Source organism: Amphiprion ocellaris, chromosome 4 (genome assembly GCF_022539595.1).
Source record: "Amphiprion ocellaris isolate individual 3 ecotype Okinawa chromosome 4, ASM2253959v1, whole genome shotgun sequence".
Classification (NCBI taxonomy): Eukaryota; Metazoa; Chordata; class Actinopteri; family Pomacentridae; genus Amphiprion; species Amphiprion ocellaris.
Window position 1 is genome coordinate 11,227,350 of NC_072769.1, and position 27,470 is coordinate 11,254,819.

At 39.4% G+C, this 27,470-nt stretch overlaps 2 protein-coding genes across 3 annotated transcripts in view; both read right to left on the reverse strand.

The window, feature by feature from the left end:
- The window catches only part of LOC111564230 (myosin-9-like), a 34,145-nt gene extending 33,062 nt beyond the window's left edge, over positions 1-1,083 (reverse strand). Inside the window, exon 1 of the mRNA XM_023263689.3 lies at positions 875-1,083. The gene's annotated coding sequence lies outside the window, so the exon portion shown is untranslated. The remainder of the gene's footprint in view (positions 1-874) is intronic.
- A 6,053-nt stretch (positions 1,084-7,136) lies between these two features.
- On the reverse strand, positions 7,137-27,418 carry map2k7 (mitogen-activated protein kinase kinase 7). Of its 2 annotated transcripts, XM_023263661.3 has the most exons (12): positions 27,225-27,418; positions 25,228-25,275; positions 21,414-21,558; positions 20,814-20,880; positions 19,325-19,438; positions 17,779-17,898; positions 17,458-17,565; positions 17,191-17,370; positions 16,772-16,852; positions 15,775-15,917; positions 14,734-14,779; positions 7,137-14,606 (listed from the first exon to the last, which is right to left on the reverse strand). In XM_023263661.3, exons 1-12 carry the CDS (start codon positions 27,346-27,348, stop codon positions 14,463-14,465), a joined length of 1,320 nt encoding a protein of 439 aa, XP_023119429.1. In that variant the 5' UTR covers positions 27,349-27,418; the 3' UTR covers positions 7,137-14,462. The 2 variants fall into 2 exon arrangements, with proteins under 2 accessions (XP_023119429.1, XP_023119430.1); XM_023263662.3 differs by lacking the exon at positions 25,228-25,275 and having other exon boundaries at positions 27,225-27,417.
- Between the last annotated feature and the right edge of the window lie 52 nt (positions 27,419-27,470).

A 27,470-nucleotide genomic window follows, 5' to 3' on the forward strand; every position in this document is an offset into this window, starting at 1 on the left:
AGTGTTGTAGCACTGACTTCAGGGATTAGTGAGAAGATGATGTTTGATTTCTTACATGTCTGAGGTGGAGCAGGACTTGGGGAAACCGACAGAAAGAAGAACAGAAAAGATGTTTGCTGAACAACAGGCTTTAATAAGAGCTGGATCACATGGGCGTTTCTGCAGCACCTCAGAGGACTTTGTGCCGTTTGATGTCCAGAAGAGAAAGCCTGCACTGCGACCAACAAACTAACTTAGCAAGTCATGCATGGAAACACAACCCTCAGATAATTCATGAAAGACAGTCCTCTTTTGTGACTTCATGCCAATTCTGTGCCCTGAAGGCAGCAGCAGCTGGGTGTGTGCAGGCTACTTAACCAAAGAAGAAAAAAAAAAAAAAACAGCCATGCCAATCACCCAGCAAACTGCACCAGTAAAAGTAACAAAATACAGTCTGGTGATAAGTTTTCACTCCAGAGGATGGGCCTGTTTTTCCTGTTGCTGCATATCATTACCAATACCTGGGAAATAAAGGAAACATGAAACCCTCCAATCAAAGCAGTCACACAGGTGAGGAGTTGGAGCCTAAAGTGATGGTTAAAGACTCTAAACTGGCTGGTTACTGGTTATACTGGTGTGAGCAGCGGGATGAGTGAGCAACTGAAGTCCTGAATTAACTTCTTTTTGACTCTATGCACCAATATTCAGTGATAACGGCGCATGTGCAGCTTTAAAGGGCTGCTGTGTTTCACCTGAGCTTCTCATCAGGTGCGACTGATTTCTCATCAAGAAGGAACCTAATTAACTAAGAGCTGAGTTTCTTTAGTTAAATTAAAGTCAGCTCACAATCGTTCCTATCGGTGGATAAGTACAAGTTAAAACCAAGAGAACACACCTGGTTTTCAGCTGCAGGCACTCTGGGTGAAGCTCCTCCTGTCCGTGTTTGCAGCAGCTCAGTTCTGCTCGACGACACTTTGTTCACAAACCAGCAGCTGCTCAGGAAGAAAAACAAAAAAGACCAACAAACTCTCCTCCTGGTTCTGGTGTCTGCAGAGGTTCCGCTCCGTCGGTCCAGCTGCTCAGGTGTGCTGCTTTGATCAGCCCTGTTTTATTATTCGCAGGTGAGTTACAGGCTCCGCCCCCCTCCCACCGCGGCGGATGCTGCGTTCAAAGGCAGCATGGAAAAACCTGCAGTTGTCAGCTGTGGCTACAAGAAATGCACAAGCAAAAACTGGACCCTTGATTCAAGCAGATGCACTGTTTTATTTATAGCGTGTATATTGTGTTAAAACAATAATTCAAGATTAAAATACTTAAAATAATGGCAGCAAGAGTGCCAGGAAAATATATATTTAAAATAGTGGAATAGTGCATGGTTTAAATACATCAATCAATCAATTAATCAATCAATATCATCTTACTTAAGTAGTAAAACAGTGTCATTTTGTAAAAATACAGATTTTTGATGTAGACATTTTTCACAGTTTTGTTCTGTTTTGTTTGTTTGTTTGTTTATATTCAACGTGTTAATTAATTTGATTTTATTGGATATTATCTGTTATTTGACACATGTAAAATAGCAGTCTAAACAGTTATTTACCATTTTTCAATTCTTATTATAATTTTCAATAGTAGCAAGTATTTTTTAAACAATGGTATTCATGCTGATTTAAATATTGTGATTTTTCAGTCAAACGCTACAAAAGAATGAACTACCTTATATACAAATGCAGAGTTTTGATGTGGACATTATTTACAGTCAAGGCGTGTTTTTTTTTACAGTTCACGTGTAAAAACAACAACAACTAATAATAATAATAATAATAATAATAATAATAATAATAATAATAATAATAATAATAATAATAATAAAATAATCTGGGATTTTACTTTTTAAATTTTTTTTAAATCATCTATAATTTTAAAAAAAATATTAATTTCTCAAAATGTATTTCGATGAGCAAAATTCATTTGTGTTTCACCAAATGAAACAATAAATTTAAGTTAATCCAGCATTTCTCTTCTTTTAGTGTAACACAAAGGGAAAGAAATACAATATATTTTCATAATGACAAAATTATCGGCTGATTTACTAATTAAATAATTGATTAATCACTTATCATACAAAAACAAACCAGCAAAATATTTTAGTTTCCAGCTTCTCAAACTGGAGAGTTTTCCTGCTTTTCTTGTTTTTCTGTCAGTTTAAATGTTTAGATTTAGGTCAGATGAAACCATCAAGACTCGCCTGTGGCTCTTTTTCAGTGTTTTCTGACCTGATGTGATTAAACACCAATATAACAAACAGGTTTGTTATACTGGTAAATATAACAAAGCATATTATATTATATATATTATGTGATATGTCTATCTATCTATCTATCTATCTATCTATCTATCTATCTATCTATCTACCTATGATAGATATAGATATCTATGATAACATTATCTCGTCTCTCGGATGTGCATCACTTTGGATAAAGGCGTCTGCTGAATGAAACTGTATAAATTGTAGAACGTTGGAGGTAAATGTGCAGGAATGTGGAGCCTCGTCTGTACCTGCAACAGGAGCAGGGGTGTGGCACTGCTGATGTGTCCATGGTGGAAATATGACACAAAGCACATAAATGGATCCCCAGAGGGGGATTAAATGTAGCTCAACATGTGAGACTACTAGAAGCACACAGTATGTGTTCATAAATTGATATTTCAATTGTTTTAGGGACAACTCAGTGAGTCCAGTGTCGGTGCAAACATATAAACTACAGGGGATCTTTGTGTTGGATTTTATGGAACCAAAATCAAACTTATATTTAACTGAAAACAGAAATATAAATGAAGCCAAAAGAAAAAGTCATGATCTCAGAGTGACTTCAACACACCCCAAACAAGGTGAAAGTCCTACCTGCACTTTGTCTCTCGTCCACCAATGAGCTTTGGCTTTAATTTCCTGCCTTATATGGTCAAAGAGAGCAGACAGAAAGAAACAGATTTCCAGAAAGAGACGAGGCTGCAGAGGAGGAGGGAGGCGGCGTCTATTGTTTAAGGGGGGTTTTTTGCCTGTGGTATAAAGTTTCTTTTCAAGGCCTGTCATTACTCTGAGCTCAGGTCCTCCTGTTGTCTCACATGGGTCACACATCAAAGATAAGCAGACAGAAATGTAGGGGCAGCATGTTGTAGCATGAATCAGACGCACACACTGAAGGCACATACAAGCCATTTGACTTGATTTTACTGTAGGGAATAAAATAAAACAAGCTTTAAACCAATGTTAAATTAATGGTTTCAGAGAGGAAACATATTAGCCGAGTAAGTGATGACAAAAACTAACATGACAGAAGCATTAACAGCTCCAGTTACACAAAAGCCTCTGCTCTGAATAGATATTTTTAAAAATATCTCAGCTATTGGGTGTTTTTCTGTAGTTGCTATTTTTAATTTACTTAAATTGCTTTGCTGTTTAGTTTCATGTTTACAACTGTGACTAGATTTTCCAATATTGTACTGTATTTATACAGCATTGCCATTGTAAAATACAAAGCCGTAGCTAGTTAGCTGTAAATTATAACATTTTCTTCTTTTAACCCTTTTGTCGTGCAGCAGGTCAAATTGAACCGTTATATAGTTTGAAAATGTAGAGAAAAAAAAAGATTTTCACAGTGAAATTTCTGATGCCCACATTTTCAACATTTTTGGGAAATCTTTTAACATTTTTTGGTGGGAAAAAAAGAAATGTTAAAAATGTTTCTTAAGAACATTCACAAAAAAATCAACCAAAATCCAGCGAATTTCACTGGATTTTGGTTGATTTTTTTAATGAATGTTCTTAAAGAAAATATTAGAAGCTTTACTGATATATATGTAATCAGTTAAGATATTTTTATGATTTTTTTGAAGATTTTTACTTATTTTTGAAAATATTTACAAAAATTTCCTCGCTAAATTTGGGGAATTTTAAAAAAACTATACTTTTAAGGGAAACTTGGAATTTTCTTCCTGAAGGTTTTGCAAATTTTCAGAAATTTGGGGAATTTTTTTGCTGATTTTTTTCAGACAAGGAAACAATTATTTTTTTGGTGCCCATAAATGAGGACAACAGGAGAGTTAAAATGTATAAATTGGAGATATATACAATAAATACCAACATGTCTTTAATCTTTATAATAAAGAATATAACTCTACCAACTGTGTTTATATGGCTGAAATGCTTAAAACACTAAAGAATGAGACATTTTTGTTAAAAGGCAGCAATGTAAGAAAAATTGAAGTCTATCAAATACATTTTAAACTAAAAATAATACAACAAATGTAAAAAAAAAAAAACAGAAAAGAAGGTACAAATCTAGTGTGAAGTGATCAGTAATATTCTTTGCTTTCTAATTTAAACAGTGCTTTGTGAACTGTTTTGCAAAAAAAAATCTTTGTTCAGTTCACACAGTTACTTTCCACAGGTTATGGTCATTGTCTTATTGTGGCCTCAGAATTTACAATATTTAGCCATAAATACACTAGGGGTTAATCAATGTCTCCTGAATTCACCTTAAACACTACAGAAAATGTCCCTGATATCCTGAAAATTTAAACTATGTCCACCTGTAAAGTTTCTTTCCAGAGGTTACTGTCTGTGTGTTCACTCTGCTGCGATCCTGTCGGTTCATTTTCGCCGCCACAGGACACAACACTTACAACGCTTCACTCATGAGGCAGCATCGGGCTTCTCTCTTCAGGACGGAGACAGTCAAACACCCCGTTATGGCCTCAGTGGAAGATGATCATAGCACACACACCAACTGCAGTTAAAAATGCTTCAGGTTAGTTCAAATCTATACAATCTGCTGTTGTGTAAGTGTTCAGCTTGAAGCAACACCAGAGTCATGTCACATCATGTCCTGCTGGGGTGAATGTCTCTGAGAGGGAAAGTGCAGCAGAACAGAGGGGTAAGACTGACTGTGACTGACTTCATGCAAACAGACCAGATTTTACCTGCAACAGAGTTGTTTTAGTCGAATAAGATGTGCACAAATCTAGCCACGTATACTGAAAAGCAGAAGAAGCACCTCCATGATAAAGTCTTCAAGTTATATTTAAAACAAAACTAGGCCTGCAAACAACCAAATTAAATGGGTTGTTATCCATTTAAAATACATTCTGCTCCTCTGTGGAACAGTTACATTCAGTCATCTGTCTCTGGTTTAAAAAAATGGGTGAAAAGTGCTCCCCACTGTGGACACAACTGGAATTACAAGATAAAATTTTGCAGTGGCTGTTCAACATTGAATGGCGGTAAATTTTATTTGACTTTTTTGACAAGACTTTACTTCTAAAAAGACTCCTTCAAGTCAAAGTGAAAGTAGATTTCTCCAAAAGTAATGTCAATTAATATGAAACATAACATGTGAAATAAATGATTGCGTAAGTTTAAAGTGACACACTTAATTCAACTCAGTGGAATGGAGACCATCTGAGTCTCAAGTGATTATAGAATAAAGACGTTCATCTGCAAGGTCCAGCCACTCAGTAGTCCCACTTTAACAACACGGTGTAGATTTAAAAAAATTAAAAAAAGAAAACAATGCTCAAAGCAACTCCATCAAATAAAGATATGAAAAAGCATAAGTCATCAGATGGATACAAGAACATTTTCAAGTCATTGAATATTCCTTGTTAAATCCATCATTAAGAAATTGGAGAAACGTGGTGCATGGTGGAGGCAGCATCATGATCTGGGGATGTTTCTCAGCCGCAGACCCTGAAGCTGGTAAAGGTAGACAGAAAAGTCAGTCCAGAATTTAGGACATTTTAAGTCCCACCCATCAAATTTCAAATAATCCGTGTACCAAATACTAAAACATGCTAGGAGAAAAAACTAGGAGAAAAGAATGTTTGAAAATATTTTTAAAATACCAAATAAGTTTGAAGTTCCAACTAAAATGACATTTTTCTCTTGTCCTGCTCCTTTTGACCAAATTGAATCTCAAATAAAACAGTTAAAATGAAATTCAAACCTTCTTTTTTGGTATTATTTTTTTTAATGATGTCTCCTGTAACTGTTCGAACATTTTTTTAAACAACATAATATTTTAAATAATAATTATCATGCATGGAAGGTGTGTCCCACAACAACCCTGTTAACAAAACTTATTAGCTGGTAGAAGAAGAAAACAGTGAATCACATGAAACGCTGGAATTAACATCATCAAACAGTTTTCCAAACATTTTTAGCCTTGATTGAATGTCTCACTCTACCTCATGCAACCCTGTCATGCATATGATCATGATAAGACAAATTCTTTTTACTTTTTTCCATCAGTAAGTTTGTCCTCTTGGCCACTAAAATGTCCTCCAATTCAGGAATGATCCAGTTAATGAACACAGCAAAGTACAGGGAAACTGTGGAGGACGACCTGATGCAGTCTGTAAGAGATCTGTGACTTGGAATAGGTTTCAAACAAGACGATAACTCAGATCATGCAGCTAAAGCTACACAGTAATGGTGTAAAGGCAACAAGGTGAATGTTCTGTAGTGACCGAGTCAGATAACAGAACTCGATCCAGTTGGTAATTTTCTGCCCAGACTAATAAAGGGCCGTTTACTCTTAATCCTTGTGCAACCTGACAGAACAGTTACAAAGGTCTGACAAAAATCACCAAGCTTTGCCCTCCATTCAGAAGGAATTTAATGCAAATAAGTGAAAGTAAATAAACATTTGTTCTTGGCAAAGTACCTGGACACTACATTGAGGCTACTGCTCTACCCCTGCAAAAAAATATTTCTGCATGAGTTGCATTAAAAAATGTAATCTATATTATTTGTGTTTTCAGTATTCTCCATGAAAGCACAACTGAACAGCAGTTAAAATGCAGTGAAGCACAGTGCACTCTGTGGTAGAGATGGAAATCTAACATTTATCAGACAACAAAATGTGATTCTAAGTGATGTTAGTTATTGATAGAATACTGAATCTTTTTAATTAAATGACTGATAAAAAATAAAACCATGTGCTTGACTGATGCGTGTGCACTTGTGCATACAAACCCCCACTTCTGAAACCAGCGATCACTCGTAACTCTCAAGTCACAGCAGTTGTGGGAATTCCACCCTGACTGAAGAATAAAAGTCAAGTTGAAGGAAAACAAACAGCAGCGTGACACAAAACTTGTTTTATGAGTTTTTTGTTTATTTATTTATTTGATTTTTAAGTGTTTTATTATTTTTTTCTCCAAAAAAATCCTGAGGTATTCACAATATAATGGCATTTATTCTGTTTGAAATGAGACTGGGGAGGGGGGAGGGATAAAATACAGCCAAAAAACCCCAAACAAAACAATTAAAAAGGAACGGGCAGTAAAGCTGTGTCAACTGATACAACCGTCAGGACAATATAAACCAAGGGTGTGTCGTACATACAAGAAGCTTTTGAACTGCGACAGCGGTGACTGAAGTCAGTCCTCCCCCCGCTCCCACCCTGCAAACCAACAAAGTCATGCAATCTAGACTGACAACGGCTTTTAGAAAGACCAAGCAAACAAACCTCAATGATAATCCAAAGCAGGCGTGTCCCACCTCGCTGTCAGGAAGTGCAGGTTAATAACAAGCCAATCAGTCCACTATCATAGTAGTTATCATCAGCTGAAACACCGAAAACTTAAAAAAAAAAAAAAGAAAAGAAAAAAAAAAGTCTGTCGTGGGTGGCATTCAGTACTTACTGATTAAAAACCATCCAAACAATACAAGCTTTAACTGTGAGTTATTAGCCGAGCACAAGAGTCAAATACACCACGATGTGTTTGTCGGGGCCTTCTGAGAGGGTAAACAGTAAACAAAATAACGGACGACGTCAGGAAGTCGCAGCAAAGTCAGAAACAGTGCACTTTACTGCGCTGCTGGTTGCTATTTTTACCTGTTAATCTACTAAATAGACTGTTTCATGTTAGTGTGATGACTGGATACAATATTTTGCTTTCTGTACACGATGGTAAAATGGTAAAATGCCAATGAGAGACTACTCCTCTACCTTGAGTCCTGTTTGCCCTCAACAAAAAAGCAATACACATAAAAACAAATAATAAAAAACAAACAAAAAAAACATACAAATGACCAATAAATAAATACCAGTGAGAAAAATACACTGTTGAATCATTTTCTTGCTCTGTGTCACAGATTTATATGATTGACAAAATAACTGCTGTGACTTTAAGAAAATAAGGAAAACACCCAATATTCTCCTCTCTGCACAACAATCTGCAACACAAAACAAAACAAAAATAAAACCCATCACAAGTGCAACATCAGTCACAACAGTCTCAGCATTAGAAAACAAAACAAAAAGCTCTGGTATTTGACCATCAGCTCACTACTACAGCATCAATCAAACCAGAAAGAATAAAAAATAAGAATCAGAAAATAAAACAGAATAAAAAATAAACTCCAAAAGCAGAGGGCAGGGATGAAGGTGGGGGAAAAAATAACAGCACACAATTTATGACCCAAACTGGGGTAACAAGAAATAAATTGATCATGATATCTGATCAAAGGAAAACAACATACAATAACAATAATAAAAAAAAAAATACTATTAGACTTTCAGCTCAGAGGTTATCTTTATGTGGCGGTTTGAATAAAAGGTGGACAGACACTACAGCGTAACGGTGAGAAAAACCACCTCGCCAGGAAAATAAACCTTTAGCTCCGTCTGTCTGGGATCACCCTCTTATTTCTTTGTTCAATTTGGTGTCATCTTTGCCCTGAATAATAATAATAATAATAATAATAGCAACAGTAATAATAAAAACAGTAATCATAGTAATCATAATAATAAAAACAAATGGACAAAAATAAAAGCTAATAATAATCACCATCAATAAAGACTTTTGGTAGACGAATAAACATCACACACACTCTCTGCACGCTCACACAGCTAACTGAAAAGAACGACACACGGCACATGAACAAAAAGGGGGAAAACAGGACGTCGAGACATTATTTTCTAACAAACACTGTCTGCTAATAAAGATACAGCTCCTCCTCTTCCTCCTCAACAACTAGTGATGGGTCCAAAGTGAAAAAAGTATATTGCAAAGTTGACAGAGAACATTTAAAAAAAGGCAAAGAAGTGTGTCTTTTCCTAAGTACACAATAATTCAACATTTTTTTTTGCAAAAAAAAAACCAAAACAAAAATACAGACTATATGTGTAAAAATCATAAATAAGGATAAAGTTCTGTGCATCCCCGTCCCAACCAACCATTGTCTTGGAAGAAAACAAAACAAACAGAAAACAAAACAATGGCAGTTACAGCGGTGACAATAACATGCAATTGATATACTTTACAGCATTGATCTGTATCTCCCCCAAAACTACAAACCCCAGGTCTAACCCCCGTCCCTCCCCGACCCCAATACAATCCTTAAATATTTGTCAGCTCATTCAAAACATATCTCTTGCTCTGTCTGTTCCTCTGTGAACTAGCTGAAGGCGGCGATGTTAAAATCACACTGGGAGGGGCTCCGAAAGGAAAACGCACCGTCGCTCGCTCCACTTTAAATCTGTGTATGTACAGGAGGCTTCTATTTTTTCCTCTGCTGAAGCAAGCTGACATGGTTTGAATGACTGCATAGTGAAAATGATATTTGGTTTACTTACAGATGGGGTTATGACACACACACACACGCACTCTCGCTCGGTGCCCAGGTGCAGCGCAGGTGCGAGCTATGGACTAGCTGTCTCTACACACCGCTGGCCTCGCACCTGAATAGCTAATATACACATAGAGCCGCTGTCGGCAGTAGCCAGCATTGCTGTGTAGAATGATAACTTTGTACATTTGGGGTGTGTGTGGACTAGCACTCAGACATTTTGTCCGTCACACACACAAACACCATCAGACGTACACCTGACTGATTGGTCTGGCCGAGGTGTAGCGTGGTGCCGTCACCCAGTCAGGCGTTAGAAAGGAAATGCACACTAACAGCACGGTCGAGCGAGTGTGTGCGTGTGTTCAGAAAATACACATCAGCTTAATAACAGAGAACCTCAACAGTGGGAGACTGGGTCCAGCTGTGGACACGAGTTAGCCGAGACACACACACAAGAGTTTGAACGGCGAATGTCGTAGTGAGAGTGCACCGTCTCCTACAGCGAGTTTATTTGAAACTGCACCAATGAGGACATCTGAGGCTGCGCTGGTGGAGCAGAGCAGCTGACGGATGCCGAGCACCAGATTCAGGTCTATTTACAAGAGTTTTATCAGGGAGGCAGAGCAGATCTGTCACGAGAAGCCCTGAACCCTGTCATCTGGACAGTTTACACGAACAGGAAAAGCCTGTTCAGTGGTGAAGGTTAACCGTGGCTTTTAAATCAGTTCCAGGTCACATCTGGTCTCAAGATTAGAACCAGACAAAGGCTGAGCTAACGGAGGTCTGCCAACTCGACGTCTCATCTGCTCAGGGGCCTGCATTATGAAGAGACGTGAGCTGTCTTTGGGAATAACTCAGGTTATTCTTGATCACAAAGTTGGTCTACTATCAACTGGGGCTGATGGGAACCTACGCAGCATGGCTAACGTGGTGTACCAACATGGCAATAAAGCAGAATTTACAATAAAAATAACTGTACAGATGGCTTCTACAGTCTAAATCCACACTGTCACCTCAATTTGAAGGGTATGTCATCATTTTCACAGTTTTTTAGTAGGAAATGAACATGTGAGAATATCGAATGTAATCTGAAATAAAGTGGAAAACTAAGATTTTGCAGATGAAGTTCAGTTTCATGAGAATTATTATTTTGATGGTACTGGAGGAAGCTTTCTATGGCTTGAAAAACAGCCCAGAATAACTTGATCCCAAATACGGAGTAGGATCTCTCTGCTTCTAGTACTGCTCTAATGAATATGCAAGTCTAAGCTGCTACAAACATTAATTTCTAGCCCTATGCTTACTTATTCTATTGAGTTTGTCCTCTCACACTCTCAGTTGGATCAGTAAACCAAGAGTCAGCCGACACCCAACTGTGCGATACGGTTTATCCGGGGCAGCTAATGTGTTGTGACTCAGTGAAACCAGGTAACCCAAAGAAAGCCACTCAAAGCTGAACACAGGCCCACAATGTGTCTGAGCAGAGGGATAAGCCAGCAGCTTTTATTGCCCCTGTTGTGTGTTAGTGCACCAGTCTCCCCCTGTACACTATATGACACATACACGGTACTGCTATAATACAGCACCCGCCCTCACGTCCTCTCCCACTAACTAGAGAGATTTCATATATATCATAGCTGAGAGTAATCAATTATTATTTCCATAACAATAGAACAATAACAATTCCTATTTTCGTTGAGTTGTGGTCACCTTTGGTGTGAACTGTCAAGGTTGTCAAGCTTGCAGGCGACCTGTGGACAGACGGAGCGATGGACGGACAGAGCATTGGATGGACGAAGAGCATCTGGACAGACAGACATCTCCCCTCTAATGGTATCTACACTGTACAGAGTTGTAGTGCGGTGTCGGGATACAAATGATTACCTACATCCATTACACATAGAGCTTCTCTTGAGGTGAGGTGTGTGTTTACATTTTGCGTGAGTTAGTACTTTTGTGAAGCCGACCTCCCTGCACTTCCTTACTAATCCATCTCACTGGCTCTCACTTGCTTTTGCTCTCTTCAGACTTGCTCTCCTGTATTTGGTAACACGTGTAGACATTGCATTATTTCACTTATTTGGCTTAAAAGAACAAGAATAAAGTATTTGTCCTTTGGGGAAAAGAAGTGACAGCAGCGTCTAAAGCAATAAAAAAAAAGTAGCAGCAGTAGCAATGTAAATAAATAACATTGTTTGAACAGAACAGTAAACATCATCAACACAACACACTAACTCACAAGCTAAAATCATAATTGGTACGTTGGTGTAACACCATGAAAGCTTTTTACAATATCCAGCTAGTCTCAGAGCTTGGCAGTGCTGTGAAACTTGGCCTGATGTTTTCCTTCCCCGTTTCCTCTCCTTGTTCACACATGTACTTCCTGTCAACCAGTTTGACTTTTCTTTAACTTGCCATCCCACTTTCATTATACTTGCCATCTTCCTTCACACCTCACTCCATGCTCTCCTCTCTTTTTTCCTGTCATCTCATTTCCACTCATCTTTTCTGCCATCTTGACAACATTCCCAGATCTCTCTCTCTTTCTCTGATACTTTACAGTTTCCTCTCTACATCGTTGTCACTCCTCAGTTCTCTGTGTCTAGCGGTGATTTGGTTTGGTGTGTGACGGAGCGTGGCAGGTTAGAGTCTGCACATCTAGCATGCTTTGGCTGTGGCCCTCCAAGAGGGGAGGCAGTAGGACTCTAGACAGTCTGTCCCAATCTACACATCTATACATCGCAGCTTCGCACACGCTAATCGGTTCAGGTGAGTCTGATTCTTCAAGTCTGACAAACTCAAGTTTAATCTGAACAATCCTCTAAACTGGGGGTCTGTAAATTTAATTGCCGGGGGGCCACTGGGAAGAGTGTTTTCTTGTTATAAACAATGGTGGGAAAAAAGCAACATCTGCAGCAACATTTCAACTATTCTTTTGCTGGATGAATTGATTTGCAGGTAGGTATTCTGCAAAATGTACAGAAGATTGATATATTTGTTTCATCTGTCAAGCAAAAAATTAGGTGTCAAGTGAAGATATGCCTTTTTTTGTCTCAAATAATATTAAAATGAATTGCAGGTAGATTTTGCTTTGAAAACTGGACTCCTTTTACAATTTTCTGACCATTTAAAAACTGACCAAATAAATGAGGAAATAGGTGTACAGGTAATTACTTTTCTGTTTAAAAGCTGAGGGTAAGAAACATTTATATGGTTAAAAATACACTGAAAAAAAACATACTGATTTATGGGCCTAATTGAATCAATGCTAAAAATGTTGGCAGTGGCTGGATCTTGTAAGGCCCCAGGCCAATAGTTTAACACCCCTCTTTGAGCCTCTGAAAACACAGAAACTGCTTGTCTGTGTCGATTTTCAATTTCTGAACGTTTGCAGAAATCTCTTGGGCTCCACCAACAACCTACACGCAGCCTTTGGTCTGGAAACACTGTGGAGCACTACATCGCATGAAACAGCTGAGGCAGACAGAGAGGTGGACGAAGAGGAAGAGGTAGACGAACAGAGAGTGAAGTAAAGAAATGCTCCACAGGTAGTAAGATCTACCCCATTTATAGTCTTTGTACAAGATAAGCTCCTGTTCTTTGCTGTCTCAATGAAAAAGCACTCTGCTCCCATTTTTACCTCCAACCTTTCTCTCAGTTCTCACACTTGTAACAGTTATTCAGTCTTCCAAAAGGTTATCAGTGAGAGTACAACTCCCCTCTTCTGCTTTTCGTGTCATGAAGCCCATCATGACCTGCTTTCTAACTCATGCTTTTTCTCCCTCCATCTCTTAAAACGTTCTTTTAGTTCAACTCATTCTTAATACGCATTTTTAAAAACCCATACAGAATTTCTTTTCTACAAAGCTACAATGCAACACTAATTTTTTTGTGATTATTTTTCAATATTTTTTCCAATTATGCAGCTGCTAAATAAAATGTTGGGCATTTTAACACATTTCATACCAAAATTAATGAGAATTACTATCCTTACATATTAAAAACACAGCCGACAAGATTAATTTGTTCTTGTTTGTGTGTTAGAGCTGTAGTGTGAATGTGAATAAATGACTAGCAAATATAATCTCACTTATTAAAAACAGCCAGTGAGTGTGTCTTGATATTTATCCATACGTACACACATCGAAACGCTCACTCATATGCGCACACACACAACTACATATAGATACAGCCTGAGAATGTGTGATAGTAGAAACACCTGAAGAATCATAATTGCACCAAACATCGTTTTGTCCTCCATAACTTTTAAGTACAAGAACAATTTGTGTTTGCTAAAGTAGCAGATGCTTTGTTCCAGTGTGTAGTGACTACTCTGTTGTCTAATCCAATGGCTTGGATCGATGCTGGAAACAGACATATAGGTGAAAAACTACTGAAAAGCGGAGGAAATGTAGATGCGCATACAAGACACACATTTTGTATGCAAGTGTGTGGCTGTTACACACACTGTGATGTGATGATAGTGTGACAAAACATAACAAATGACGCCAACTACAGTGGGCACCTTTTCCTGTTCCCTCCTCCCCATGTCTGTCTGTCCAAATTCAATACGCTAATAAACAGAACTACCTGTCCTCCATCTACCGGTCCACCTCTGTCCATCGCTCCATCTGTCCATGCAGAGTCCTCCGTTAAATGTCCGTCTCTCCCTCCTCTGTTGGGCTCTTCAGGTTCTCCGGTGGACAGATGGACAGGCAGGATGGGTGTAGCGCTAGACATAGCAGCTAACAGCTAGACTAGAATAGACTGAGTCTGGGCTTGGCAAAGCTAAAGCTAGGCTAGTCTAGCGTACGGCTAAGCTAACGCCGGGTTGGAAAAGGCTAGGCTACCTGCTGAAGAGTGAGTGGAGTTGGTGCTGATGGCTGTAACACTGGCTGCTGCGAGGCGACTCGGTGCGATCCATCACCGTCTGAAACCAACCAGCCACATCCACCTCCAGCACCTCGTAACGCCGGATGAAACTATGCTCCTATAATGAGGGAGAAGATGGGAAAAAAAAAAAAAAAAAAACAGTGGTGAGTTTAGCTATTTTTGTTGTGTGGGTAATTCTGGTGAATCTCAACAAAATCTATCACTCATTACAAATAGTGGCTTACCAGCAGTTGATGGTATTTTGGCCTTTTTCTGTGATCCTTTGTGAGGCTGAAGAAAGAAATACACAAAGAGTGAAGATGCATTAAGCTAATTTTACACAGTTTTTTTTAGTATACGGTGCATTCCCTTAATGGGACACCAAGAACGTTTCACACAAATGTGCATTAATCACAAGTAATTACAAGTAAAATACAAGACAAGCACTGGGGCTGTTCCCAAATATTTGACAATTTAGGTAAGTGTTTGTATCATAGGTGTTTGGTTGTCTGCTATTGTTCTTTTGTCTTTTTTCGGAGGGGCAAAATATATTTTGCCAGCACATTCTATTAAAATGTGTATTTATATATTTACATATCCCAGTTTGGGTGCTTGACAATTCTCATACTAGCAGTAAATGTCACATTCACCTCACCAGGACAAAATGCAGAGAACCTCAGCTGTGTAACAACACTCTAAACTGAGCGATAACAATACAAAAACAGTGTGTCCAAAATGTACTGGTCTACCAGGGTGGCACAACAAGCATAAAAACTCACCTGAACTCCATAAGTGGAAAGCTATTGATCGATGGTCCAAAAAACCCAAACAAAAAAAAAAAAAAATAACGAGACGACACTAGCCAACAAACCTGTTTTTTTACGCTGACTAAACAGCTGTCACACGACAAAAACGTGTGGAAAAATAGTTGCATATGTTTTGATTATGTAAAAACCCAACATAAAGAGTAAAGTATAGAAATATCTGTGGTATTTTTGTAGCTCGTTTTTATACTGACTTGTCTCAACCAGAAGCTTTGAATATTCCCTGTTGATTGCTACCGAAGCACTGCAGTCCAAAAATTGTATTCATCACAGCCCAAACAAACACAAAACAGAAAAGTTTACTTTGCAGTTTACTTTGGAATGTGCACACAGGTCCTAGGTCATCAGTCTGGTTCAAACAATACAATCAAAGTAGTTAAAAATGCCTTCACCAGATCTGGATCTTGTTTTAGGTAATAAACAAATAAACAACTGGCTTCTCAGGGTTAAATGTGAACTCACCAATCTTTGACAAAGGACTGGAAGTCGAGGGAGAAACCCATGCTGAGAGGCAGGAGAGGAGGATCTTCCTGCAGCACTTTGGTCAGAACCTCAAAGTCTGTCTTGCAGTTTTTGTAGGGAAACTGTCCTGTAGCCAGCTCCACCTAGAGGACACAAGGAACCCATTAACACAAACCTAATATTCACAGGTGTACGGTAGAAACACATATACTTTCAGTTTCTCGTTTAGTTCCAGTCTTTCTAGTTCCTGGAACTGCTTAGATGAAAAGGGACTTAATATTCCAAAGTTCAAGAAAGAATTTTTAAGTTGTTGTCAAGTCACACTCAGCAGTACTCCTTCTCATAATGAGATCTGCATAGGGCCATTTATCTATAAACTAATGAGTCATTGATCACATTTGAGCATTTTAACCATATTGTGTTGCATGTTATATTCTTTTGGGAGCTATTATTAAATTAATACGCAGCTTTTAAAATAACGAAATAATAATTGTATTAATTTTTCAAGCAAAAAAAAGTTAAACTGGTTATGAACTACAGTCTAAGTTTGGAACATCAAAGCATCAAGCTAAATGTCAGTGTCCTGAGGTTTAAGATTATTTAAATATCATATATACAGTGTTAGGCTGCTTCTTTGTTTTCTCAATGTGAAATCCATTGGAAACTGACTCACCAGCTAGAGCTATTTTCCAAGTGTTGTAAGCTATGAAACTTTGTCATTGCAACATTCCCAAAAGGTTAGCCATTTTCTCATACGTCACATCTGTGCATTACCACAGCTGCTTTAAGATAAACTTTATCCATCCCTGAGGAAATAATGTGAATAATTTAGACACTTGGTGCATATTTCTTCCATTTTGATGCATGTTATGTGATCTGTAGCAAATGTGACATTTTGCCTTAAATATTAGCATTATGGGCACAATAACAAAAATAATTCTGTTACAACAGAAGCTTAAACTAATGCTGCATGATATGAAAATGACAACAGACTTACCAGAGAGATGCCGAGGCTCCACACGTCTGCTCGGATATCATAGTCAGGTTTGGTGGGATCTGGAGGGTCTATCCTTTCAGGCTGCAAGGATTTAAAAACAGAAAACACTCAGTTTAAGACATCAGTGTGTGTAAACTGTGATTTACAGTACAATCACACACAGTCAAAGTTTCTAATGTGTCTTATCTGACTTCATTTATAATGGAGGTGAGTGTCAAAGCAGAGAACATAAGATGTGATGCTCTCTGTTTCCATCACAGTAATTTTGTAGTTAGGTCATCCAGAGAGAATAATTAGCTCATAAAAGCTCATAGCCCATTATTTTGTTGTCCTTGTCTGCTCCATGAAAAATGATGCGCTTTAATTAAATTGTGAATAAAATTGTGGAGATTCAACTGACAAAATGGGATTTCACTCACCGCCATGTAGGCAGCACAGCCAGCACTGCGAGTCTTAGCCTTGGAGTCGACGAGGCGTCCGCTGATGCCGAAGTCGCACAGTTTGATCTGACCTTTAGCGTCCAAGAGGATGTTGGAGGGTTTGACGTCCCGGTGGATGACACCGTGTTTCTCTTTCAGGTACAACAAAGCTTTCACAATCTAGAGCAGAAACACACACATAGTAAGAACAAAACAATTAAGTCGGTAATGATACACTTTGCCATCTGCGTGTGTTCTGTAACTTACTGCCACGGTCATCTTTCCAAGGATTCGCTCTGGGATGGGGCCCTGAATTCTCTTCTTCAGCTTCTCAGCACACGTTCCCATCAGCTCCATGGCAATGAATACATCCGTCTGTACGTGTATGCAAACAAACACACACACTAAGCTTTTACCAGCTGAGTTAGGGAAGCATGGGAGTTTACTATAGAATAAAAGAGTAAAAATATTCAAACGTATCAAATAAACCTGAGGCTGTTGTGGTGCTCAGAGGAACAACGCTGAATTTACTGCACTATAATTTGGTTGTTAAGAAAACAAACAGTGGAGTATTTTAGGGACACCCACGTTGGTCACTATGGCGCCGTAGCATTGGATGATGTAAGGACAGTCATGACTCTTCAGGACCACATCCAGGTCCATCAGGATCCTCTTGTTCTCGTCCTTGTTTCCTGTACGACGCATTTGCTGGTGACACACAAAAATACAATGAAACACACATCATGTTGGGTGTACAGTTAAGAAACGAGCCACTAGGAAATCACAAAACAGCACTCCTCTGGTGAGCTGAGTGACTGCACAATTGTTAAATAGCTAGGATGGGTACAATTAAGTCATCTTCTAAATAGAGGGGCTGTTCTGTACGGCTGGTAGTACCACTGTGTTGGTAAACTGGTGACAATTAAAACACAAATGCAAACAAGAACGTGAGACTCAGCAGGTGGGAGCCTCAAGTTCCTACTGTACTTTGATCATAATGACTGGGGTTAGAGAATTTGTGCCTTTATGGTCACTGCAGGGAGGCTTTACAAAAGCGTTCTTGTCTTCTGGCATGAACACAGAAAAAACGTGACAATGAGACATAACCATCCAAGAAAGTGCACCTGTTAAGAAGGTCTTGATCTTAATATGCTGTTGTTTACCAGGAAAATCATCTTCTTGGGTGAATCCGCTTCATTATTTCTTCCTAAACCTAAAATTTCTGACCTCAACTGTTCTGTTATTACAACTTAACAGTGACCAAACCTTATCACAAATATACTTGTGATACAAACAGAGCTTCTAGCTGCAAGTGACATAATTTAGGTAATGTGTTCTTGTTTTAAACAAACCATGTTATTAATGATCATATTTTTGATGTGTTTTATAATCCTCATATCTTTATTTCCTTCTGTAGGTTTTTCCCCAGATGTATTTGTTTGTATTTATGGATCACAGGACAACTTTCAACCAGAACAGTTAAAACAAATAGAGGTCCTATAAACAACAGATTGGCATGAGCAATAAAACAGACAAAACCGGAAAAATTAAAAGGGAGGAGTACATTAAATAAATTACGTGTGAAACTGATTCTGGGTCCACATTTTAGCACACCAGCATTCCAAGGAATCAAAGTATTACTACTACTACTAATAATTGTACTAATAACGATGATGTTTTTCTATATGAGCATAATGTTGAGCATGCACAGCATCTGGCTGCTGTCCAACTACCATCACCAATCTGCTGTTTTTTTTTATTTCTGGAAACATTTCAGAACAATGTCACTACTGCCAATAGCATATTAGCCTGTGTTTTCATAATTTTGTCTGACAATGTCAAATAATGATTATATTTGTAGCTGCAGACACTTTGTAAAGCCGGCTAGTCAATAAACTATATGAAAGAAACCATCAAAATTCATATTCAGTGAAAACTGTCTGACAAGAGGAACAGAATAATAAATTGAGAATGCATATAGCATGACTGTCAATTAAAAGTGATCTCACAATGGAATTTCAGGTCATCTTGTTCTCTTGATTTTGCCACCTGTCTACTTGTCTGTGTAACATTAGCCAGAAGATGCGACAGAACGAGGATGATTGTGTGAACAAGTGACAGCAGGAAGTCTTACTTTCACAGCAATGACATGGCCTGTCTTCTTGAATCGCACTTTGAAGACCTGTCCACAAGTCCCGCTGCCGATCTCGCCCTCACTGATCAGGTCTGTTACCTCGGCTGGATACCGCTGTGGACGCACAAGAAAACAAGGCTTTATGGCATATTTACAATATTTCTATTTATTAAAATGTTTAACAATTCTATGCAAACTCTTTAACCTGAAAATAGAGGACCTAGACGAGCTGTAACGTTCTGCATCATACAGGAAATGTAAACTCCATTTAGCAGCAAATGTTTGGAATTAAGCTGCTCCCCCATCGGCCATGACTAAAGAACACCAGCACACAGTGGGAAGATGCATAATTTCCTTGCTTCGTTAAAAATAAGTCATTGGTGACTGTGATGCAGTTAGTGACATCTCATTGAGTCATGATGCAGCAGCCCCTCTGGGCTAATGAGAGGAAGCAAAAACAAACTGGAGAGCAGTAATGAGTCACATCATTTTCTCAAGCATCTTCAAACCATGACTAGTGTTAACTACGAAACTGGACCCGAAGGCTGGAAAAGGGTAAAAACACACACACAAAAAAAACAAATACGACCAGCAACTATTAGACAAAACACCAAACATTTTAATGTTGTCAGTGGTTTTCAAGATGGTCTGTTCATTGTGAAAGAGAATAAACATACCACAGAGGGCTGCTGTTTTCTGAGAGTCTGTGCTCTGCTGAAGGACGCACTAACTGTGTGGACGTTTGCTTTCATACGATTTTAACCTTGACCTGATTTAACAATGGTGTCTGTTCTTATTAAACACAAGTTTTTTCTTTCTGAATACTTGGGAGAAAAAACAGGGTTCAGCTACTGAGCAGGCGTTGGGCTGTTTTAAGGACGAAGTCTTGCTTATCTATATTTTCATTATTGCTGAAGCTGCTTTTACTGCTGCACAAAGAAGAAAACTCTCTTGTATTAAAGGAAGCCCAGGACAAGTAACATGACCGAAAAACGAGACTAAAACCAATACTGTTTTAGCCTGTCTGTCATCGTTTTCCTATTTTCCTACCCTGTTTGTAGCAACCAGCCCCAAGCGTATCGGTACAAAGACTGCACAAGTCTGACAACAGGTCACAAATATAGTGTTATTTTTTAATAGCGTCAGTAACAACCTTAAGAAATCTACCACTCTGTCAGCAGGATAGTGTATGTGGGATATATTCAAAGTAAACCACAGTGCCCATGTTCACTGTAACAAAGAAACATATCAGAAAGAGTAAAAGTGTAGCTTATTGATGCTGTTTTCATCGTTGATACAACAACTTTCTATGTTTCACAGGACACATGCTACACCGGGGTATGACTACAAAGACAGCATTTGTTAGAAGAATAAATTCATTGTTGGTTTTAATCTTTGCTGACATGAAGAAAAATCAAGACTATGTCCAGACTCGTGCATCGCCATTGAGGGGAATGAAATCCAACGAGTCTCGGTGTGCACATCTCACCTGACCGTCGATCTTTAGATAACCCGTCTGTTTCATGATCTCCTGCAATTTCTGGTCGATCTCTGCACTGTAGAAGCAAAAAACACAGTCAGCAAATGCTACACTTGCCAAGTTTCAGACTTCTGACTTATAAATGGCTGCTGTGTGAGTTTCTGCACCGCTCGTCCACCCACTCTCCACATGCGGCTCCATAAAGCTTAGCATGATTCATACAGCTCACTCTGGTGTTTGTGTGTCTGTATTGTGTTCAAGCACATGTAAAAAGGCTCAATCTCTGTGACTCGGTTTAGCTTCTCCATGTTTACATCTTTAACCCTCCTCTTTACTTAAAATATTGCACTCGCTCATCTTGTGTTGCTATCTTTACATACGAGTTGATGTCAACCACCATTTTGAAACCAGATACTTGTGCTTTATTCTAAATGACAAATGCATTGAATATTCTTTTTGAAAACAAAACAATCTGAAACCACTGTCTTCTAGGAGTAGAAAGGCATTCCACAACAAGGATGCCACACTGTAAATATAGTTTCTCATTCATTTTTTTTTTTTTTTTGCTCAGAGTTAAACCAGCATGCATCCGAGCGAGAATCAACGTACTTCTCTAGGCTCTTCTGTAGGCCGTACGGAGGCGTGGGCAGGGTGAGCATGTGTCGTGGGCGGCTGGGGTAGGGGTGGTGCTGAGGCGAGCTCTCTGAAGATGATGAGCGGCTGCCTCCATCGTTGGCCAGGGGCAGCTGGAGCGCTGGGATGGGGAGGACATGTTATATTAGACAGAGAGGTGACTGGAGGTGGTGGTTTTGTGTTTTACACCAGAGGCCAACATGTCAGATGGCTATGTTTATTCATGCACTCTCTTAGTCATTTATTTTAGTGATCTGAATGCAAAACGTGAAAATGCATTGTTTTTATTAGCTTTGTTCCACAATTTTTAGGGTTTTCCTCCTGCAATCTGGTCTTTAGATGTTCTTTTTTTCTACACATGACTAAATAAGAGTGTCTAATGACAAAACAACATGATCTACCATATCCTGTGTGACACTGACTGAAAATTATTTCCCAGGAGAAGCTGGCCTTGGCGAGGTTGACAAGTTCTTTCCCTACAGTTCTGCTATCTAGACCCTGAATAGTACTTAACCAGCATATGAACTTGTTTTTCTGCCCCCTCAAAGTTACAGCTTTGTTTTTGTTTTGCTGATGTCCCGACCCAGTGTTAAAACAAACAGGACGGTTATCTCAGCGCAAAAGCAACACCACTCTCAGGCAGAAAGAGACAGCACAGAGTTAGCCTACAGTCTGGAAGGGGTTCAGCTGAGGGATGTGCGAGTTTGCAGTTTGTTTGTAAAGAAAAACTACATCATATAATAACATGGGTTTTATTTTAATAGCTTCAGCATTGGTTTTAATAGTTATGATAGCATTTTATTCACTTAAACAACTGCTGAGATCTCAAAACGTAGCAACATTAGAAAAATACGACCAAGGACATGAGCTAACAATAAGCTCATTGGCCACGTTTACATGAGACCTTTAATTCCTCTTTAATTCCTCTTTAATTCGGAATTAAAGCTAATTTCACTTTAAAATCTCCTCATAAATGCTTAATTCCGAATTAAAAAGTTAATTCCGAATAAACCTAATTCCGAATAAACTACCTGGTTTATTCTGATGTTAATTCCGAATAAACTAATTCCTGTGTAGGTTCTATTCATGTATACAGTTAATTCCGCTTTAGTTAATTCCGGTCATTCTGCGCATGCTTGGCTCCTCACGTAGCGATGACAAAGCGACGTACACGTTCTCCTTCTCAAGTGACACAACAGAAGTAGTACGCCACTGTCGAGTTGCTGTTTCAAAATGACAATAAAAAGCAAAGCGAAAAGCGTGCTTATTGGTTGTTCCTCCACGTTGTTGGGGAAAAGAAATGCCGCGGCAAATGGCGTTCGTTTTCTTCCGGTAAACAGGAATACGTCACGTCCACTCCCTGTCCAATCAGAATCCTTTCCAACGCCCAAGCGTTAAAGGGGAATTAAGGAAAGGGAACAAATGTGCGGTCCATGTAAACCTTAATTCGGAATTAATATTTCCATGTAAACGCAAAGCACAAAACTTTAATTCTGAATGAGTTAATTCCGAATTAAAAATTCCAAATTAAAAAACTTCATGTAAACGTGGCCAGTGTGCAGGGTGTCAAAAACCCAACAGTTACTAGATTAAGTACCACTTTATTTGGAGTTAAAATTAAAAGTGAGCACACCCATTATGTTGGTAATAATCCCTCACTGCAGATCGCAGCTGTGAGAGAGGACAGACAGGGCAAGCTCAGTGAACCAGTGAAACAATAAACATGACTGACAGTTCATACAATTATTTGACTGTACATTTTTGGTTTGGTCAAGCCTGAGTATTTAACTGCATGCATTTGTACTTTGTTTTCATAAATGCTGTTGTGTTCAAAGATCTCAGCAATAATTCTGGTGTGTACACAGTTATCATGACTGATAAAACCAATAGCCAGAAAACTGAAAATAAAACCCAAGCTGTGATAGACCACAGTTTGCCATTAAAGCTAAGATTATTCCTATTAAGCCACGCTGTGTTATATATGACCACGTAACCCTGAACACCAAATCAGATGTTGAAGGTGCAATTCACAAACGACTGGCAATAAAATCCAAAATCCCAACAGAGGATGCAACATGCTTCTAGCCCCATATAAAGACAGGTTGAAACCATGCGCTAAAGGACAAGTTAAAACTCCACCAGCCTTGTAATATCAGGAGCATGTGCAAGTGAGCACTGACCTATTTTTAAAAAGATATGTTAAAGAATTTCAGGAAAATGAATTAGTATCGGTCATGCAACCAAATCAGACAATTCAGACAGACAGTGAACAGCTACAGTGATCTTGACAACCATGAACACTATTACTGAGAGTTTAACTCCCTACTCACAAGCGATGTCACATCAATTGTTCCTAACCAGTTTGCAGAACATTTCAAGTACCATGCAGCTTTTTATCATTACAATTAACAATGTTTTTGTACTAGCAGGCTGGCAACTTCTGTGAGAGTGCCAGTGGGTGTTTGAATCCATGAGTCACCTGGATGGATCAGCCTGTAAGGGGAGAATCAGTTAGTGAAGGGGAAGAGGGGTTAGTGTGGAGAGGAAGGAAGACTCAGGCAGTCTTTGGCACAGATTGCATCTCCATAGTTCGGCTGGCTCCAGATGGACGGATGGGAGGATTGATGGGCAGACAGAGTGGAGGTGGGGGGGGACGGACACACAAACACAGATACTCGCAGGCACTGCTGCACTGCCTCCTGCTCAGACAGTGCCGCTGCAAAAGGAAGGGGAGGCTGCCAGAAGATGAAAAACAGACAAACAGCATCAAACCGTCCGATGTGAAAGAGAGAGTAGAAATTCGGCCAAAACTGCATAGCACAGACTAAGCTGGAAGTTGGACAGACAGTCAGTCAGACTCGGACAGGAAGGCAAAGTCTTCAGTCGGCACAAAGAAAAGAGAGAGAGAGAGAGAGAAAGTGAAGCCAGAGTGTTCACAGCACTCCTGCAGACGGACCAGTGGGGATGCTGGATTAGAGACTGTGTCAAACAGAACACAACCCAAAACATTGTGCCGTGCAGAAAAGCTACATGCACCGTGATTCTCTGCCTCCAGCAAAACAAAGGTTAATCTTCTGACACGCCCACACACACACACACACACACACACACACTGTGGACATCAACACATACCAACACTGCCCTGCCACTGGCACAGACACATACAGAGAGGGGAGTAGAGATGGAAAGATGGAGAGAGGATGTGAGTTTAGAGGAGGTGTAAATAACTGCTGGGTTAAAATATCAGCGCTGGTCAAGAACTGGCTTCGTAAACATTGATTAAGTCGTAAAATTAACGGTTAAGCGTGAGACAAAGTATTGGATTGCAGGAAATCTGAAAGGAAAGAAAATCTGTTTCTTACATCTTGTGGTTAATCCATGACTTTGAAACTACAATTTGACAAAAGTTACTACTTATATGTGATTTAACAGACCACCTAGTGGAGCTGAAACACAACATGAAACACAAAACTGACTTTTACAGTCATTTGTAAAAGGAGCAACATGTCTTTTTTTCCAAACATTCTGACCTTTTTAGACAGTGGATTTAAGATATGTGCATAGAAATGCTAAGAAGATAAACCTACTGGCAAGGTCAAAACAAAAACTAAATTAGTGAGAATGTAGGGACCTGCCTGTATTTTTCTTTGATAGTGTGGTATAAATGAAAACATATCAGAAAGAGAAGATGGAGGAGGAGGAGGGGATGGAAGGTATAAAGGGGATACAGGTGTTGGAGGGTGGGGAGGGGGCAGTGCAGTGGCAGAGAGAGTGATGGATTGAATGATACCTGCACGCTGGGAAGGGGCTGGAGCAGGACTGAGCTGGATCACGATGACTAAACAGAGGAAAGAAAATATACACACACACGCACATTACTGCTGTGTTCTACTGACACAATCACACGTGTGCGCACACACACACACTCCATCATGTAACAAACAGAAAAAGACACTGATTTTCACACTTATACAATTCACTTGTCTTCACACACAAAAAAGCACAGTGGTTTGTAACTCAAAAAAATTAACTCTTTCTTCGTATCGTCTACAAATCTCATTAAGACCAAAAGCAACTATGCACCACGCTGCCTCCCACTACTTTCCAATCGTGTCTGTGGCACTCAGCCCCAAGAACGCTGAGTCCTAATGAATTAAAACATCTAAATAAAAAAGGCCCAGTAATTTCCTAACACAGCTGAGCACTGCATCGTTCAACAAATGTTACCCAAATGAGAGTAAACATTTCCTGGGAACCATTTTCAACCGCAGATTAAGGTTAATTTGGGGCTCTAATGTGTATTTACGGCAGCAGGACAGTGTCCATCAACTCTACATAAACGACAGTGTCCATATACACTATAATACACTGTAATGACATGGAAAAGACACTGTAGACACATATGACTTTTTATTCTCCAATTCTGATACCTCAGCTCTGAGTTTCTGTTGGTACTGAGTGGCAAAGTGATACCAGTGCTCCCTTTTTTCACGACATTTTAAAATGTGTGTGAGTCACTGCATGGGACTTCAGGCTACAGATTGTTGGTGCAACAAAAATGACTTCAGTGTGACACAATAACACTGACTTTTATCTTAACACATAGTACAAAAATTGCATTTGGTACATCATTCTCACTAATCTGTATCTGATCCAGTTTTTTTAAAAAAAGTCTATAGCACAGAGGCACGGTTTGGATATCCAGATTCAAATATTTGTTAGTAGGATCCCTGTGCTGTTGGTTTTGGTCTTGTCATGAGATTTAATCACATTCTTCTTTACACTTTCACTGTGACATGCAGCTATTTTAACTCCATTTTCAGAGCAAATTATCAAAATAAGAGGAAAAAAAAATCAGATGTGCGGTCTTGAACCTACATGAGTGAACAAGAAGTGGGTGATCTGTAAGGAAGAATGGTTTTAAACATTGTCAGGCACCACTTTTAAAAGTTCACTGGTAATATAATGAAGGTATTTCTGTTTGCACCACAGTGTTGGTCTGGATGTAACGCAGCAGGGAAAGTTGCTCGGCTGAGTTTTCTTCTCAAGGGCCCAACATTGGTGCTTCACCAGCTCCTACAACACTCACTTCATCTTCTCTGAAACCTTTATTCCACATGTCTGCAGCAACTTTGCGCTGTACAGCTGTACATGAAGCAGCAGCTGTGTTTAAAGCACCGCTAGCGCTAACAGCAGTTAACGTATGTTCAACGTTAGCTAACGTTCCATAGCTTCCACAAATTAGCGTGTTTCGTCAAGACCTAAAACGGCAATGAAAACTGACTTTGCCGCAAAAGTCACACACACAGACTGCTTACTGATTACACGAACCTACAGATATGATAGGGATAAATGGCAAGTCCGTAAAATTTCATAAAGAAACTAGAAACTGCATGAAATTTTCCAACTGACGCTGGGCCTGCCGCCGACTATAACTGCCGCTGCTAGCCCGTTAGCCTAGCATGTTTGACAGGACAGAATCAAAACAGATTTCGGGACGTGACTGGCAGGGAGATATTTCGTGACAGTGCTTCGTTTTTTTAAATGCTGCTTCACGTTACTCACTACAGAAACAGCCCCGCTTGTTAAATGCTCGATTTGACAGTAAAGCCAGCGGACCGAGCCGAGTCGGTGTTTGTTTATGTAGCTAGCCTGTTAGCATGTAGCTCGTAGCTAGGAGCAGCACAACACCCCCACTCCTTCCCTTCCCTTCCTCCGCCTCTCCGATCTTTCCCCCTGCTATTCTGGCCGTTACCGACACCCCGGTCCTCCCCGGTGGACACTCACTCGGCCTCGGACGTGATCGCTGCGGACTCATGTCGATGTTCAGGTCGATTCTCCGGCGAGCTTCTTCATTTTCCTGCTTTAATTTCTCCTCGATTCGCGACAGCCTCTGTTCCAGCGACGACATCTTGAAAAATTGAGCACCATGTAGTTCCCAGCAGAGCTCTCGACTCCCCTCTCTGGCAGGCAGGCCAGCAACACACACAACGACACACACCAACACACACACTGCAGTAACGGAACCACACG

Excerpts from the sequence above, each read along its gene's own strand:
- map2k7 (XM_023263661.3), bottom strand. The coding sequence starts at position 27,348 with ATGTCGTCGCTGGAACAGAGGCTGTCGCGAATCGAGGAGAAATTAAAG. Across the intron at positions 19,439-20,813 it reads ATCTAAAGATCGACGGTCAG|CGGTATCCAGCCGAGGTAAC; the intron begins GTGAGATGTGCA and ends GTGCGTCCACAG. Across the intron at positions 15,918-16,771 it reads GGAGCCTCGGCATCTCTCTG|GTGGAGCTGGCTACAGGACA; the intron begins GTAAGTCTGTTG and ends TGTGTCCTCTAG.